General features: G+C 52.3%; 1 protein-coding gene and 1 long non-coding RNA gene across 4 annotated transcripts in view; one reads left to right on the top strand and one right to left on the bottom strand.

The window, feature by feature from the left end:
• Positions 1-16,208, top strand: part of LOC125169887 (uncharacterized) — a 109,095-nt gene that overhangs the window by 21,092 nt on the left and 71,795 nt on the right. The gene's annotated exons all lie outside the window — the stretch shown is intronic.
• Positions 7,768-16,208, bottom strand: part of CACNG2 (calcium voltage-gated channel auxiliary subunit gamma 2) — a 109,050-nt gene continuing 100,609 nt past the window's right edge. Inside the window, exons 3-4 of the mRNA XM_047865745.1 lie at positions 9,405-9,545; positions 7,768-8,304 (exon numbers count right to left, since the gene is read on the bottom strand). Coding sequence (XP_047721701.1) covers positions 7,769-8,304; positions 9,405-9,545 — 677 coding nt within the window. The 3' untranslated portion in view covers position 7,768. The remainder of the gene's footprint in view (positions 8,305-9,404; positions 9,546-16,208) is intronic.

Consider the following 16,208-nt stretch of genomic DNA (forward strand, 5'->3'; position numbering starts at 1 on the left):
CGGTGTGGTGTAGGACTCTGGACCCAGAGACCCCGATGTTTGACCCTGTGCTCTGTCACACTGTGGTATCTCTTTGTGCCATGGCTACATTTTTTTGAGTGTTCACTTACGTAAGTGTTTATAGGTATCAGGCACTATTGTAATGCTTTTAATTCATTTATGCCACCTAACAATCTTATCAGATAGGTGCTGTTATTATTATTTTCCTTTTAGAGATGAGGAAACGGACTCATAGGTAATTTGCCCGAGGTTAGGCTGAGAGTAAGTGTCTAGAGCCTGGCAGTGGCTTGAACCTGGCAGTGAGAATCCAGGACCTACCCTCTTAACCCGCATACGTTTCTGCCTCTCTGGGCCTCAGTTTCCATATCTGTAATGGGGGTAGTAACACCTGCTTCACAGGACTGCGATGATACATGATTTGATAGTGCCAGGCGTATTGTAGCTCTCTATAAATGCCAGTTTGCTGTGGTAAGACAGATAACTTAAGCTTCCTGCAGGAAAGTTCCTGTCCTTGTCTTGTCTGTACGCTCGGGACCAAGATCAAGGACTGGTAGAGTGGACGTGGTCAATAAACCTGACAGACCGAACGAATATGTTTGTGTGAGTGGTTCTAATTCCAGAAGCGCGTGCCGTGTGTGTGCACACACCCATAAAAATACGTATGTGGACACACATAGGCTCACATGCTGTGTGTGTGGGGGGGGGTAGGGTTGCGTCTTGAAGGTGTGCATGAGTGAACCTATATGCACACACCATATCTACACATTTGTGGAATGATATGCCAGCAAATGTTTGATAATCAGCTCTTTATTAAAAAAAAGAAAAAAATCCCTGGGGCGCCCGGGGGGCTCAGTTGATGAAGCGTCCTGCTGTTGACTTCAGCTTAGGTCATGATCTCACGGGTTGTGGCTTTGAGCCCCGTGCCGGGCTCCATGCTGACAGTGCAGAGCCTGCTTGGGATTCTCTCTCCCTCTTTCTCTGCCCCTTCCCGGCTCATGCTCTCTCTCTCACAATAAATGAACTTAAGAAAAATCCCCCATTTACAGCAGTTGCCCACTCCCTTTTCAAGGTGCCAGGGTGGCCTCCTGGAGAGCTGAGAGGGGATACGCGTGGCCCACCTGTAGGAGGCAGTCCCAGCACACCACTGGCTGCTGGCTGTCCGTCTGTGCCAGCCTGTGGCTGGGAAGGCAGCCGGCAAAGTTCCTCGGGCCTGAGAGAAGTCTCCACATGTGGCCCAGAGAGGCCTCTTTCCAGAGCCCGTGCACCAGGGGAGCCAGTGGTCGTTGGCACCCAGCCAGCTCTCTCTATGATTGGCCTGGAAGCCAGTCCAAACTGACCCTCCTGGTTAGTCAGGTCTCCTGAGACAGCAGCCTTCCCTCCCCTGCCTCCATTGCCCTCAGAGTTTGGTGAGGTCAGCACTCTAAGCCTGGAGCGCGAATGGAGAAGGGAGGAGAAGGAGCCCTTCAAACCTCCGTCAGGAGGGGTGGCGGGGGACTGCGGAGGCCAGGAGACCAGGGCCTGGAGCCTGCGTGAAGCGAGTTCCCTGCGCAGGTGTGGACACGTTTCTTGCCCTCTCTGGGCTTCAGCAGTGCCCTTTTGCACGAAAGGATAGGTCTTCTGAGCTCTGGGACCTCTTGCCTTGAGGGCTGGACCTGAGGATTTGAAATCTACATTGAAAAGCCAGAGAGAGTCTGTGCTGACCTCAGACTTGGGCAAGAGGGGCCCCTGTTTTGGGCATTGGGCTTCGGGGAAGCTAGCTGTGGCCCTCTAGGCCATGCCCCCCTCCGTAGGGGGAAGAGTCCATAATCCAAGGGCATGTGCTTACCCTGAGCCCACACCCCTCTCTCAGAACTCTCTCTCTGGGGCCTGCTACTCAAGAACTTCTGCCCAAAGGATCCTAAGCCAACCTCCAGGGTTGGCTGCCATCTGTCTTGAGGTTGGGTTGGTGTGAGGGATGGTCAAGGAGTTGTTGTTTGGGTGTCTGTAGCTGGAACTCAGGCGTGCAGGCTGGGATGGACACCCGCTTTGTGCTGAACAGAGCTGGAGGTGGGAAGGGAAGGGGGCCAGGCTTGGGCTAGGAGCCAGGCTGGGTTTGCCCCTTGCCACTTTTGGGTATAGCATCCAGACCAGGCTGAGAATTCCAAATTCCAATCTAGTATTTTAGGTCACCACGAAGAGATGTTTGTCAGGATGGAAGGATGGAACATATTTTAAACTTTGTTTGATTTGTAGCCTTTAAATATTCAAGTTTATGCTTTGGGGGCTCTGTATCTACTCCTACCCTGGGGCTTGCAGATGTTAGGGGTGATCTTGGGGGAAGAGATGTTTGGGGAGGGGGTGGCTTGGTGGCGTGGCCTGACGGGACCTGAGCTGAATGGAGCAGGGAGTTCTGAATGTGGGCCAATTCCAGAGTGGAGTTTTCTGGGGCCTCGTGGTGTGGGGATGGGCTTCTCTTAGGTCTGGGTCACTTGGGTCTCCTTTGTGTACATCTCCTTTCTCTTGGACCCCAAGGAGACCTGTACAATGACTATGCTTCCTCCCCACGTCTTATGCACTGTCTCCCCTCCCAGGGACCCTGCCTTCCAGAGCTCATGAAGAATCCTTGATCTATGTCAGGACCGGAGTCGTGGCATCTGGGACATCGTGACATCTGGGATCCTCCCCAGTTCCCATCCCTGTGTATTATCATGGCTGTGTCAAAGATCACATATAGGTGACTCTTCTGGCTTTCCAAATGAAAATATTCAAATAACCAGGCCAGTGAATCCCAGCTATTGTAATGAATGAGATTTCCGTGGGGTTTTGTTTGTTCGTTTGTTCGTTTTGTTTGTTTTTTTGGTCTGCAATGTTGGATATCAGTAGGACAGAATGAAGCTCTTTTCTCTTTTCAGAACAGTGTGTTATAATGTTTTCATTTTAAACAAGCTTTGGTTAGCTTTCCCTTTTCCTGTTTGTCACCCATTTGGTTGTGAGTTTGTACCTGACCTTCCTCGTTAAGGATAATAAATTCAGCAAGGTGGTGATGGGCAAGGGGGCCCAGAGAAGCAATAAAAAGAGGAGCAAAATAAAAAGCAAAAAAGAGGAGGAAGGAAGCGGTTTACAGCTTGCCAACGGATGAGTTCCTTTTTGTTTGCTTTTTAAATCTTGATTTGATTTTGGAAGACCTTCTTTCCTCCCCTCCTATTCAGTATGACAGGTTTTCTCAAAGTTAAAAGGAACTAAATGAAATGTGTTTAATGGATTTTAAGAGGTGTTTACAGTGCTCTTTCAAATAGCTGATGTTGGCAGTTTGACCAGACCAGGGCTGGACATCGGCAGGCTGGCTCTTTAGCTGCCTGCAAATGGGGCCTTTCTCCAATGCCAAGGGTCAGATTCTCCTGTTGGCATCTTGTTATGGGCTGAATGTTTGTGGCCTCCTGAAATACATGTATTGAAGCCCTAACCTCCAGTGTGAGGCTATTTGGAGGTGGGGGTCTTTAGGAGATAATGGGTTAGATGAGGTTAGGAGGGCGGGGCTTCCATGATGGGATTAGTGATCTTTAAAAAAAAAAAAATTTTTTTTAACGTTCATTTATTTTTGAGATAGAGAGAGACAGAGCATGAATGCGGGAGGGTCAGAGAGAGAAGGAGACACAGAATCTGAAACAGGCTCCAGGCTCTGAGCTGTCAGCACAGAGCCTGACGCGGAGCTCGGGGCTCAAACTCATGGACCGCGAGATCATGACCTGAGCCAAAGTCGGACGCTCAACCGACTGAGCCACCCAGGCGCCCCAATGGGATTGGTGATCTTATAGGAAGAGAAAGAGAGACCAGAGCTTGGTGCCCTGTAAGCACACAGAGAGAAGGTGACCATTTGCAAGCCAGCAAGAGGGTTCTTACTGGGAAGAGAATCTGCCGGCACCTAGATCTTGGACCTCCCAGCCTCCAGAACCTGGAGAAGTAAATGTCTGTTGTTTAAACTTCCCAGTCTAGGCCTTGTGATAGCAGCCTGAGCAGACTAGGACACTCCCCATTTTGTCTCTCCTGTTAGGAGAGACCCAGCGCTTCCTGCTAGACCGTTCTCATTTGCCTCCCAATCCACAGTCCCCTCGGAGGAGCAGTTCCATGCAGGGAGCCCTCTGAGTTCACCTGCAGGGTCACGTTCATTCCAGGCTGTACACCTTCCTGGAAAAAAATTGAAACCCTGGAGTGTCACTGGGATGTTGAGTGGGGCTGGTTTGTTCTAAAACAAAGAACTCAAGGACATCATGCTTGCCATCTTCAAATATCCAAAAGGACGATTATGTTCGAAAGGGAAGGCACTTGTTCATTGTTGCTGGATTCAAAGGAAGAAGTGGATTGAAATTCATCTTGCAGAGGAGACTTTGACCAATGAACGCTGCCCAGCCCAGGCTAGGCTGCCTATGGAGGGGATGAGCTCCCTGTCGCCAGAGGTGTGCAAGTATCCCTAAAGGATACTTACAAAGAGACTCATGACCTGTGGAGTGGGGACATTCTACTGCATGGCTTCTAAGCCTCCCATCCCCCAGCTCTGAGACTGCACAGCTTCAGGATTGTTTAGTTGGGAAAGCAATTAAAGAAATCCACTGACGTGAGGACCAAGCTATAAAAAAAATCTTTATTTCATGTACCAGGATTTTTTTCTTTTTTTTTTTCTTTTTTAAGTTTTCTGCTTTTTAAAATTTTTTTTTTCTGTTAACAGTCTGAAAAAAAAAAAAAAAGGACCCACCAAGAAAATAAATCGGAGGTTGGTTTCTTGAACTGGTTTGAGCTGGGCATGAGCAATCAGCTGCCCTGGCGAGCAGTGCCCTTGACAGCCCCCCTCCCCGCTCCCTCCCTTCGGGCCCCCTAGCCCTTTCTCCGCAGTGCTGGCTTCACCCTGCACCCAGATGGCCTTCTCCAAGCGACCCAGGCCCCAGGCCCCAGCCTGGAAAGAAGCGCCAGTTGCTACCCCACAAACACTCTGCCAAAACCCAGAGAACTGGGGCCAATTTTCCTCTTCCGACAGCACCCGTTTGTCTGCTGTTTTCCTGGGGCCTCTCCTTCTCTCTAGTCCTTCATCTTTTTCAGGTTTGGAAGCTGGTGGGGTGAGGGAGGGAGAGAGACTGCGATTTCTGCCCAGACCGAGAAGGGCTGTGTTGCCACCGCGCTAGCCTTGGCCGCCTTGGCTCTGCCCCCGGGGGGGCGTGGCCTTCTGTGCGCTCGGGGACCTGCAGATGTTCTGCCCTGTGGCTCAGGCTGTTTAGGGTTCCAGCTGCAGCTGATTTGAAAAAAGGGCTTTCCTTTCCTACTCCCCGCAACTCTCCAGAGCTCAACTTTAGGAACTTCAGGCCAGGTCAGTGCGAAGCAAACCAAGCAGGGGCCAGCAGGGGCCCCCCACTTTGAGCAGAGTGGCTGGCAGGCTGGGCTGAAATCCACACTTGAGAAAGCTGTTGGGTTTCCGTTAGTCGGAACTGGCCTTTGATGGTCTGGGAAGAAGGTGGAGGAGCAACACGGGACGCCCCAGACTTTAGCCCATGGTGTCAGCTTAATTTGGGGGGTTGGTCCTCAACCTGCGATCCCCTCCGTCCCCTCAACCTTAACCCCCTCCCAGCAAACCTCAGAGGATCCTCTTTTTCTCTGACCCCCAAAGGCAGTGGGGAAGGCCTGGTGGTTGTTAATCTCTTCTCTCAGAGAAGCCCCCTTCACTCTCTGTGACTGGGTTATGGCACTAAAGAAAGGGGACACCAAATGAAGAGTGACTTTAGGGACCTCTGGTGCCTTCTCCCTCTCTGTCTGAATGGCAGGATATGTTTGCTCACATGTGTGTATTTTTGCTCTGACATTGGATGTGGGGGCAGGGGCTTGGGAGCACAGTGAGGAGGCATATGGGGTGTGGTGTGTGTGTGTGTGTGTGTGTGTGTGTGTGGTTGTTGTCAATGGCTTTGGAGGGCATGAGTCTGTGTTCTCTGAACCCTGCCTCTGGCTATGTATGGGAAGGAAAGGGTTTAGGCTGAGAGTGTATCCCAGCGTGTGATTGGAGCGCAGGGCCCGGAGGAGTGTGTACGTGTGCGTATGTGAGTGTGTGTGAGTGGGTATTCGATCTCCTTCGTGTAGACCGGGTTCTCCATCGTGATTCTCTCTCTCTCCCACATTAGCAGCACCTTCCTGGTATAAGGAAGAGATCTTTCCTCACAGAACCCTCCCACCCTGTCTCTCCCCCCAGGGCCCTCCTCCTCTCCCTCCCCCTGAGCCCAGCCCTTATATCTTGCAGCAGTTTGGTTTGGTTTTGTTTTTTAATGGATTTGTATATTTGTTTTCTGTTTTCTCTTTACAAGTTCCCTGCTAAATTTTAAGTCCCCCACCCCACCCCATTGTTTTGTTTTCACAGTTTAAAGCTGGAAAAGAATTAAAAGAAAAATACTGTCTGATTTTCTTGCAAGTAAATCCACTTATTATATATTTACATTTATTTATAGTCTGTGGTTTTTTTATTAAAAAAAAATCACCACTTGTTTTTCCTTTTTCTTTTGTAAAAAGAAACCTTTTTGCAGTGTCGTTGTTGGACTCGCTGGGCCCCCGGGAGGGGGGGCTTCAGTGAGTCCAAGGACCCCCAAAGGGTCAATGAGCCCCCCTTCCCAGGGGGCAGGGGGCCTATGAGTCTGGGGGTCCACCATCGCCCCAGGGTCATCAAGTGGCCCTGAGGTGAGAGGTGAGGAGGGAGAGCTGCTTTATAACCCCCCGGGGGGTGAGCATCTCCCGCTCCTAGGGACAGGAGCTTGGGGTGGTGACCCCAAAAGCTCACCCTGAGGATTCCAGGGTTTCCGGGCATCTTGCAAGCCAAAGGCAGCCATCCCCTCTCCTTCCCCTCCCTCAAGGCCTAGGAAGTCATCACAGTGGGTTAAGGACCATTAAGGACTGGGAACTTGGGCGCTACGCAAGCCCCAAGTGCACCCCCCTCCAGGCACCTTTCGGACAGGAGGGACCAAGGACTCTAGGGTCACCTGGAGGCCTACAATTGCCCCATCGATGCTGGGTGGAGCCGGCTCGCAAGCCTCGCGAGCCTCGGAGCTTGCCCAGCGTTCCTGGGGCAACCATCCAGAGGCTCCAGGGACCTGGCAGTGACCGAGGGGCTCACCCGGCCCTGGGGCCCCTGAGTCTCCACCCCCCCACTCGCCCAGGGAGGCAGAGCCCGCTTGGGGTTAAAGAGAACAGAAAAGTTAACTCTCCCGCATTAAAACAAAAAGTAACATAAACCCCTGATAAATGCAGAGAACATCCCCCTTCCTTTCCGCTCCTTCTCATTTTTTTGCTTTAATGTTATCTTGGTTCCCTTTTATTTTTTCGTTTAAATTGGTTTTTATTAAATGTTAAAATAATGGTACATGGGAAATCATGCATTTTCTTTTAGATTTATTTTCTATTTTAAATTTTTTATCCTCTCTCGCTTTTTTTTTTTAAAGTTTGTTTTTCTTTCCCTCGGTTAATATTTTTTCACATTTCCTGTCGTTTTGCTTCTGTGTTCCTCTTATATTTTGTTCTTTTTTTTTTCAAATTTACTTGTTATATTTTTCTCTTTTTTTGTTTTTTTTTCCTTTTTTTTGTTTTTTTATTTTTTTGTTTTTTTGTTTTTGTTTTGTTTTGTGTTTTTTTTTTTTTGCTCTTGGAAGGTCTCCCCTTCCCCTTGGATGGTCGGGTTCCCGCCCCCTCCCCTGCTCGCCCCACCTCCCGGCGCACGCGCCCCTCCTGCGGCGCTGCCAGGCCCCTCCCCCACCCCCTCCCGCGGGCTTCATACGGGGGTGGTCCGGCGGTTGGCTGTGTTGGAGTGGAGAGAGTCTTTGTTCTCCTTCTGGATACAGTTGTGGACTTGGAGGAAGCTGTTATCCCTGTCGGAGTTGTAGGTGGCGGTGGGCGTGGTGGCGGCCTTCAGGGGGTCCCTGCTGAGGGTGTACATGGAGATCTCCGTGGACGGCAGGGTGTTGAAACCCTTGATGCCCACGGGGGAGGCGTCCCTGGAGTGTGAGGGCTCGGTGGAGCGGGAGCTGGAGCGGCTTCGGCGCTGGTAGCGGTAGCGGTAGCTGGGGATGCGGGTGATGGCGGAGGCCTGGAGGTAGTCCGTGGCGCGGGCGGTGGCCCGCAGCTGTTTGTGCCGGTCGATAAACATGTGCACCGCCAGCACCCCAACCATCTCGGCGATGATGAAGGACAGGGCCCCGAAGTAGAAGGACCAGCCGTACGAGTAACTATTCTTTTTGGAGTCGCTCTTGGAGGGGTCTCCGGCATTGGCAGATATATACACGATGATGCCAATGATGTTACTCAGACCTGCGGGGCACAGGGACGGGCGCGGAGGGGTGGGAGTCAGAGGGGGGGGGGCGTGGTTAGTTTCCAGCAGGATATCAGGCCCTGGGGAGGGGGGAACCGAAGGGCAGGGGCAGCTGGGCGGGCTCTCCCTGATCCGGAGTTTTCAGGGTCAGTGCTCTACAGTGACATAGGCAAGCATCACCTTAATATTTTTGTCACGCCACTGAAGAGAGCCACAAAGGGGAGGGCAGTTGGAGACAAAGATGCGGGAGTGGAGGGGGAGAAGGGAGAGGCATTCTACCGCGCGTTGAGTCATGATAATGGACACTGTTTATTGAGCGTCTGCTACCTGCCTTCACTATTGAGCGCTTTCCAAGGGCGTTGCAAACTGAGGAAAGGGATCACAGAGAGGTTAGGTGACTTGCTCCAGGCTGCACAGAGATTTGAAGCTGGGATTGCAGGAGGTTCAGACTGGCTCCTGGAGCCAAGACTGCCTGGAATCAAAGCCCTTGGCAAGGTAACCTTAGAGTTTCCAGATCTGTAAAATGGGCAGAGGGATAGGACTGGCTCTTGTGGGAGTGACTGATTAAATGACTTAATACCTGCGAGGCTCCTGGGGGCGGGGGTGTGGTAAGGACTACTTAAGTGTTCCTCATTCTTGTTAAATGGCTCATCCCACAGCCGTGTTCTGTCTCTGGCATCTGTAGCAATGTGACTAGTCCTGTGATGGGGCTGAGGGACGTGGTTTTAGGTGCCTGCCTGCACCCAAGTGGGACAGTGAGGGGACAGGGCAGTGAGGACAGGCCCAGTATTCTGAGAGGGACCTGGGATCCGGGCCCTTTGCTAAAAGGTAGGAGGAAGATGGGCCATTTGGGCTGAGAGACGGGGTCTCGGGATGTTCCTGGGGGACTCCGTGGCGGCGGGGGGCTTGGACGTTGTTATGGGGCGGGAGCCCCAGCACAGCCCACCTCCCCTATGACATGACCTGTTGCCAGTCCTGGAGATCCCTCTTCCCCCTCCCCCCTCTCTGTCGAGTCCTCCCCGTCGCTGAGCACCCCAGCCTCAGCCTTTTCCCCCGAGGCAGGCCTGGGCTCTGGCCCAGCCAGCGCAGTGGCCATTACCTGCAGACACGAAGAAGATGCCGGCACTCAGGATGATGTTGTGTCGAGTCTTGTAGAACTCGCTGGCTGCGATGCAGAGTCCACCCATGAAAAGCAGAATCACACTCAGGATTGGGAAAATGCTTGAGGCCCTCACGGCCCCTGCAGAACACAGAGGGTCAGGGAGAGAGAGAAGGGCACAGCTGTGAGCCAGAGGGACGCTAGGGGGAGAGAGTGGCCCGTGGGAGTGGGGAAGGGGAGGGGGAGCAAGCCACTGCCCAGCTCGTGGCCCTTCAGGGGCTCCTCTCTGCCTACAGGACCAAACCAGGGCCTCATGAGGCCCACAGGGCCCTGTGTGACTTGACCTCTGCCCCCCTCAGGCTTCATGCCTCCTGGTCCCCGTGTCTCCTCTTGTCAAGCCACAGCACCCTTCCCATGTCATGTAATTGCATGCTTCTGACTTTTGATGCACTGACTTTTCTTACTAGAATGTTTCTCCTGTTCCTTTTGACTCAGCAAATTCTATTCATCCATTAAAACTCAACTCAGGGGCGCCTGGGTGGCTCAGTCGGTTAAGCCTCCGACTTCGGCTCAGGTCGTGATCTCATAGTTCGTGAGTTCGAGCCCCGCGTCGGGCTCTGTGCTGACAGCTCAGAGCCTGGAGCCTCCTTCAGATTCTGTGTCTTCCTCTCTCTCTCTCTCACTCTCTCTCTCTCTCAAAAATAAATAAACATTAAAAAAATTAAAAAAAAAAAACCCTCAACTCAAATTCGCCTCTTCTGTCAAGCCTTCCCTGACTTCCTTAGGCAAAGTTATTTGTCCCTTCCTCTGTGCTTTGGGGCACAAGGAGAGGCAGCGTGTTAGTTACAGTGGTGAGGGAGTCGCACAGCCTGGATCTGGATCCGGCTTTACCATGCGTTAGCTGTGTAAGTTTGGGCAAGCTGTCGCTTTGCGCCTCAACTCTCTCATCTATAAAATGGGGACCGTAATAGTGCCTACCTTGCAAGACTGCTGTGAGGATTAGATGAGTTGATTCTGATAACGCACTGGGATGAAACTCGGAACGTATGTAGTAAACACTGGTTAAATGATACTTATTACAGGAAAAAATTGTTTCTACATATGCTGCTACCATAAAAGCCGTGGGGTCCCGTGAGGGCAAGGACTGTGGCCTTTTTTTTTTTTTTTTTTTAGTTCTTTCTTTTTATTCTCTCTGTCCCCACCACACCTCTGTGTCAAAGACGCAGTAGGTCCCCAGTAAAGGCTCACTGAGTGAATAAGCGTGGGGAGGGCTTCCAGAAAGAAGCAGCAGCAGACATGTTACCAAGAAAAGAAAAAGTGGGGCGCCTGGGTGGCACAGTCGGTTAAGCGTCCGACTTCAGCCAGGTCACGATCTCGCGGTCCGTGAGTTCGAGCCCCACGTCGGGCTCTGGGCTGATGGCTCAGAGCCTGGAGCCTGCTTCCGATTCTGTGTCTCCCTCTCTCTCTGCCCCTCCCCCGTTCATGCTCTGTCTCTCTCTGTCTCAAAAATAAATAAATGTTAAAAAAAAAAATTTAAGGGGCGCCTGGGTGGCGCAGTCGGTTAAGCGTCCGACTTCAGCCAGGTCACGATCTCGCGGTCCGTGAGTTCGAGCCCCGCATCAGGCTCTGGGCTGATGGCTCAGAGCCTGGAGCCTGTTTCCGATTCTGTGTCTTCCTCTCTCTCTGCCCCTCCCCCGTTCATGCTCTGTCTCTCTCTGTCCCCAAAATAAATAAATGTTGAAAAAAAAATTTTTAAAAAAATGCCTGAGAAAATAACAAAAGGCATTTGCTAAATTTATAAAAAAAAAAAAAAAAAAAAAAAAAGAAAAGAAAAAGTAAAAAACAAAGAACAACAACAAAAATGCCTTCAGGATAAGATAAGAAGCAAGGACTGACAAACAGGCAAGAGAAAAGAATACCTTCAGGAACATTTGCCACCTGCAGGTGAGAGGAAGGAGGACAGAGGGACGCAGGGTGGCTGAGGGCAGGGGAAGGCAGCTGGGGGAGAGGCAGGCCAGGCAGGCAGGCTGTGTATGTGGGGGACAGTGTCCGGATGAGGTCCTCCCTAAAGGGTCTCTGGGGAGGAAAAGAGCTTTCTCTCCAGATTCAAATAGGCAGCGAGTGACCTCAGAACCCTGATTGCTCGTCCCCGGAGCTGTGGGCCAGGCGGAGCCATCTGGAAGCTTGTGTGAAGAAAAGGAAGTTTTCTTTACGTGTTTGGGCTGTTTAAATGGCTTCTGAGGAAGTTGGGTCCTATTAGAGGGCCTGTTGGCTCAGCCCTGGGGTGGGGATAAGGGTTGGCTGGGGATGTGCATCTTGGAGAGGAAGGTGCCGGGGGTCGAGCCTCCCCTGGCTCCCCACCCCTCTGGGGGGCAGTGTGGCAAAGAGAGTTTTTCTGTATAGAACTCGGGGCATTTTTCTAAGAGGATTTTAGGCAGTGTGCTGCAATGCGTAGCATAAAACCCCCCTTCTCTCTTCCCCTTGGATCTTTAGGAAGTCTACACTGCTTACTGATGCTGTTGGGTGAGTCGATTATTTTAGCGGGACTTGAAGAAAGGTGAACCTGAGCGGCGCTAGAGGAGGAGGCACACAGAGGGCGCAGTTGGGTTCCTGGGCAATCGGGCTTCCCTTCTCCCGCCGACGGACGGGCCACCTCCCCCCAGACCTGAGCGTTCTCCCCCAGCAAGTCATTTCAAGAGAACCGTTCTGTCCCCAACCTGGTTGCCCTTCCCGCACATCCCTACACACGCGCACACATGATTGCAAGGTGCCTGGACTTGCACAGTCAATGCTGCCTGAATCCTCATCTTCACAAGCACAAGGGGAGAGGGGAGAGAATCTCTGATAAGCACCATTCTGTGTCGAGCCTTGAACGAATACCTGGCATACATTCTGTAATTTAATCCTCATAACAGCCCCATGGGCTGTGTTTTTTAGCCCCCGTCTATAGACAAGAAAACTAAAGCTCAGAAAGGCATAGTAACTCGCCCAAGGCAGCCCAGCTAGTGAGTCAGGATTCAAGACCGGATCGGCCCAACTTTTGGGCCATCCTGTACTCTCCCTCTGGGGCTTCCAAGGAGCCTGGGAGGGATGCTGCAGAGTCCAGAGATCTGGGTGTAGGGTCCCACCTATGCCACTCACTTGCTGTGTGGCTGAGACAGGTGCCTCGTCCTCTCTGGTTTGCCCATGTGCAAAGCGGGTGTGGACCATCAGATGATTTCTCACGCTTCTGCCCTCCCTGTGTGGATACGATTCCTGACCAGCTGGGAATGGGGGGGTGATGGCAAGAAGGAAGAAGGACAGGTTGGTGTGACTTCCAAGGGGGCAGTGGCAGTGGCTCAGATGAGCAGAGCGAGACCCAGATGGAGGCTGGGCAAGGAAGCTGCTTTAGAGCAAGCAGGGACTCTTACATTGGAGAAGTTTCTCGGAAGAGTTCTTTCCCGCTAGGCAGTGTCATAGGCTGAGTGGGGATTTGGGAGTTCGTCACATCTGAGCTCAGACCGGGCCTTGTCCCTAACAATGTGTCCTTGGTGCCAAGGGTCTTTACCTGGCTGAGTCTGTTTCTGCATCCTGGAGAATGGGAAAAATAACCCTAATACCCAGCTCCCGGGAATGTAAGGTTTGCTGTTCACAGGGCAGTCGGAAGGCCAGGGGCCTGGGCATCGCGGGGGAGCTGGTTAGAGCCTGCAGATTCTTGGGTCTTACACTGCCAGCTACTGAGTTAGATTCTACATTTTTGCAAAAGCACGTAACACAAGTCACGTGCACGTGAAAGTTCGAGAGGCACTGTTGTCAAGGTTACATTGCATGGCTGTCCTGTTTCTACCCTGGAAAGGGTACAGTAAACGGTACAATCATTATTTCTATCGTCCTGCCCCCTCCATCCAGACACTTCTTCCCCACGAATTGCCTTGATTCCCACTGAAGCTGGGGGTGGTTTTAGTGCTAAAGTCTATCGCGAGGAGCAGAAAGTATCTGGTTTATTCAATGAACAAATATTTATCGATCTCCTATGAGTAAGCATATGGAACTCTGCAGTCCCTACCAACAATTCTGGAGCTCTCCCTACAGCATCCTACGTGCCTTACACGGATAAACCCATTTAAACCTTACACCAGCCCCACGAAGCCATGGCCTTGGCTTCAAGGAGGTTACAAATACCTAAAGCAGGTATTGGCAGACTTTTTCTGTAGAGGGACAGGTAGTAAATATAATCATTTCTGGCTTTGCTGGCCATATGTTCTCTGCTGCAACTACCTAATTTAGCTGTTGTAGCTTGAAAACAGCCACAGGCAATACGTAAACAAATGAATGCGCTTCTATTTCAATAATACTTTATTTACAAAAACAGTGGTGGTGGTGGTGGGGGGGGGGGCGGCGCAGATTTGGCCTGCGAGCTGCAGTTTGGACATTTCCTGGCTGAGAACATAATATGCTGTACTGGGGAAGGGCCGCATGGTCCCGGAGTGGGGAGATGCTTCGCTTTTAACTAGCTGTGGGTCCAATGAATAAACACAGGTCGAGTGCCCGCCGCTGTACCAACTTCCAGGCTGGGCATGGAAGACACAGGGGTTCAAAAACAGGCCTGGGCCATGTCTTTATGGGGCTTACATTCTCATGAAGGAGATACATGTCATCAGGTAATAACACAGATATTATGTAATTATCAACCAGGATAAAGTGCTATGGAAGAAAGGTATCCATATGGCACCCTGAAGGTATGTGACAGGCTGATGTCACATATAGATGGCCAATGCTCATCGAGCGGTTCGTGTACCCCAGGGCTGTTCTAAGCACTGTGTATCTATTAACTCATTAGTTCTCATTACAGCTCCGTGAAGTAAGTACTTTGGTTAGCCCCCATCAAGCGGCAGCTAAAACTTGAGGCACAGAGAGGTTAAGCCATTTGTCTGAGTCCGCCCAGCGAGGAAGTGGGGAAACTGGGTTGTGAACCCAGGAGGTCACCCTCGAGGGCCTGTGTGTCTTCACCACCGCCCTCCCCTGCTTTCAGACATGCACGTCTTGCCCCTCAGAGCATCCTCTGAGCTCACGTGGGCATCAAGGAGGGCTTCCCCCAGGGAGTGAGGCTGGGGCTGGCATCTGAAGGATAAGGAGAAGCTAACAGGGCACAAGAGAGGCGGGATGTGGAGTGTTCCAGGGAGAGGAAGCAGCGTGTGTGCGCTCCAGGGCTGGAGAAGCATCCTTGCTCAGGGAACTGGAAGATTCTGGATCGCAGAGAGCCACGGGGGAGCTTGGGGAGCCCTAAAGGGAACGAGGCAGGCCAGGGTCGGGGGCTCACGAGGTACAGGCTTGGGGCACAGAACTGCGGTGGGCTGAAGCTGTAATGGGGGGGGGGGGTTGTAGACACAGAGGTGGGGCACAGATGCACCTGCCTGTGGAAGAGCAGAGGGCTTAACTTTGAGGCTCCGGGCACCCTGGTGTGAAGTGATGGCCCAGCAGGGGCTCGTGCAAATCATGTGGTATGCCTGGCTTCCGCTTCCTTGTCTGGATTAGGTGATCTCTAGGGTCTTGCCTGTCTCTGATGGCCCTGTGTCCCCCAGACCTCCCCGCAGGGTCCACTCAGCCAGCCAGGCCACAGTCTCACCTGTTCCCTGTGCCAGTTGTGGCCTTTGATTAAAATGGTAGTCTTACCAGGTATATGGAGGGCGGGCTCCCTATTTTCCGGGTGCAGTGCTCAACCCTTTATGTCTGTTATCCCACCTGGGTTTTTTTTCCCCTTCTAAGCGGAGAGGATCAGCGAGGAGCTGGCTCAGGGGGGGTTGCTGGGCTCTTGGGCTTTTGTCCCTCACTCCCCTCCCCGCTGCGCTGGATGGGGTGGCCAGGACCACAAGTGTGTGTGTGTGAGCATGGGTGCGAGAGAGGTGGGGAAGGGGAGAGAGAGGAGGAAGGACAGAGCGAGGGAGAAGGAAGGAGGAAGCGGATGACGATGGATGAGGGGAGAGAGAGAAGCTGAGAGCAGTGGCTTGGGAGCCCGGGCTCCACACGGGGCCTCCTTGGAGCCCCGTCCCAGCCTTCCCACCAGCAGTGTGGCCTCCGTGCCTCCAGTTTCTTGCCTGTGTAATGGGGACACCAACAGCACCTACCTCCCGGGGTGTTGTGAAGGGGAACACAGGTAACATATAAAGTTGTCAGGTGTGTTCTATCTAATGACATAAGGAAAAGAGTTCCAGAAGCCCCGGAGCTTCCTTGGGGAGTGCCATCTGCGCGGTGCCAGATGCTGTCCCATTCCCTGTTGTCTCCGGGGCTGGTGATCAGCTGCACCAACCCAGGAGAGAGGCGCCCTGCGTGCCTCCGCCGGCCATGCCCCCTGCCCTTCTGAGCCTCAGTTGTCCCCCCTGCCAGAGGGAGGTCACGAGCACACCCAGCTCATAGCCTGCGACGAAGAGTAAGGAGTAAATACATTTCAAGCAGTTAGAAGAGTGCCCGGTACGTGCCAAGCACCAGGAAATGTTAGTTTTGTCATCTTGGCAGAAGGCACCGTTGCTGTTTCTCACGGGCCCCGGGTTGGTGTTGATCACAGTGCGGCTTGTGAGTCAGGACTAGGTGGGGAAGTCAGAGTGCTGGGTGCCGCCAGCACTTAGAGAAATGAAGGGGGACAGAATTCAAAGTGTCAGCGTGCGTGGAATGCACGAGGTCGGAGCCGTTTTGAGAAATGTTTGCTCTGGCTGCATGGATGTGAATGACTAGGGGTGGTGGCTTGGGATGGGCCCCAATCACACTGTGACCAATGGGAAATACCAGCTCCCATCTCCTGGACACAACACACACACACACACACACACA

The sequence above is a fragment of the Prionailurus viverrinus genome, chromosome B4, assembly GCF_022837055.1.
Source record: "Prionailurus viverrinus isolate Anna chromosome B4, UM_Priviv_1.0, whole genome shotgun sequence".
Lineage (NCBI taxonomy): Eukaryota > Metazoa > Chordata > Mammalia > Carnivora > Felidae > Prionailurus > Prionailurus viverrinus.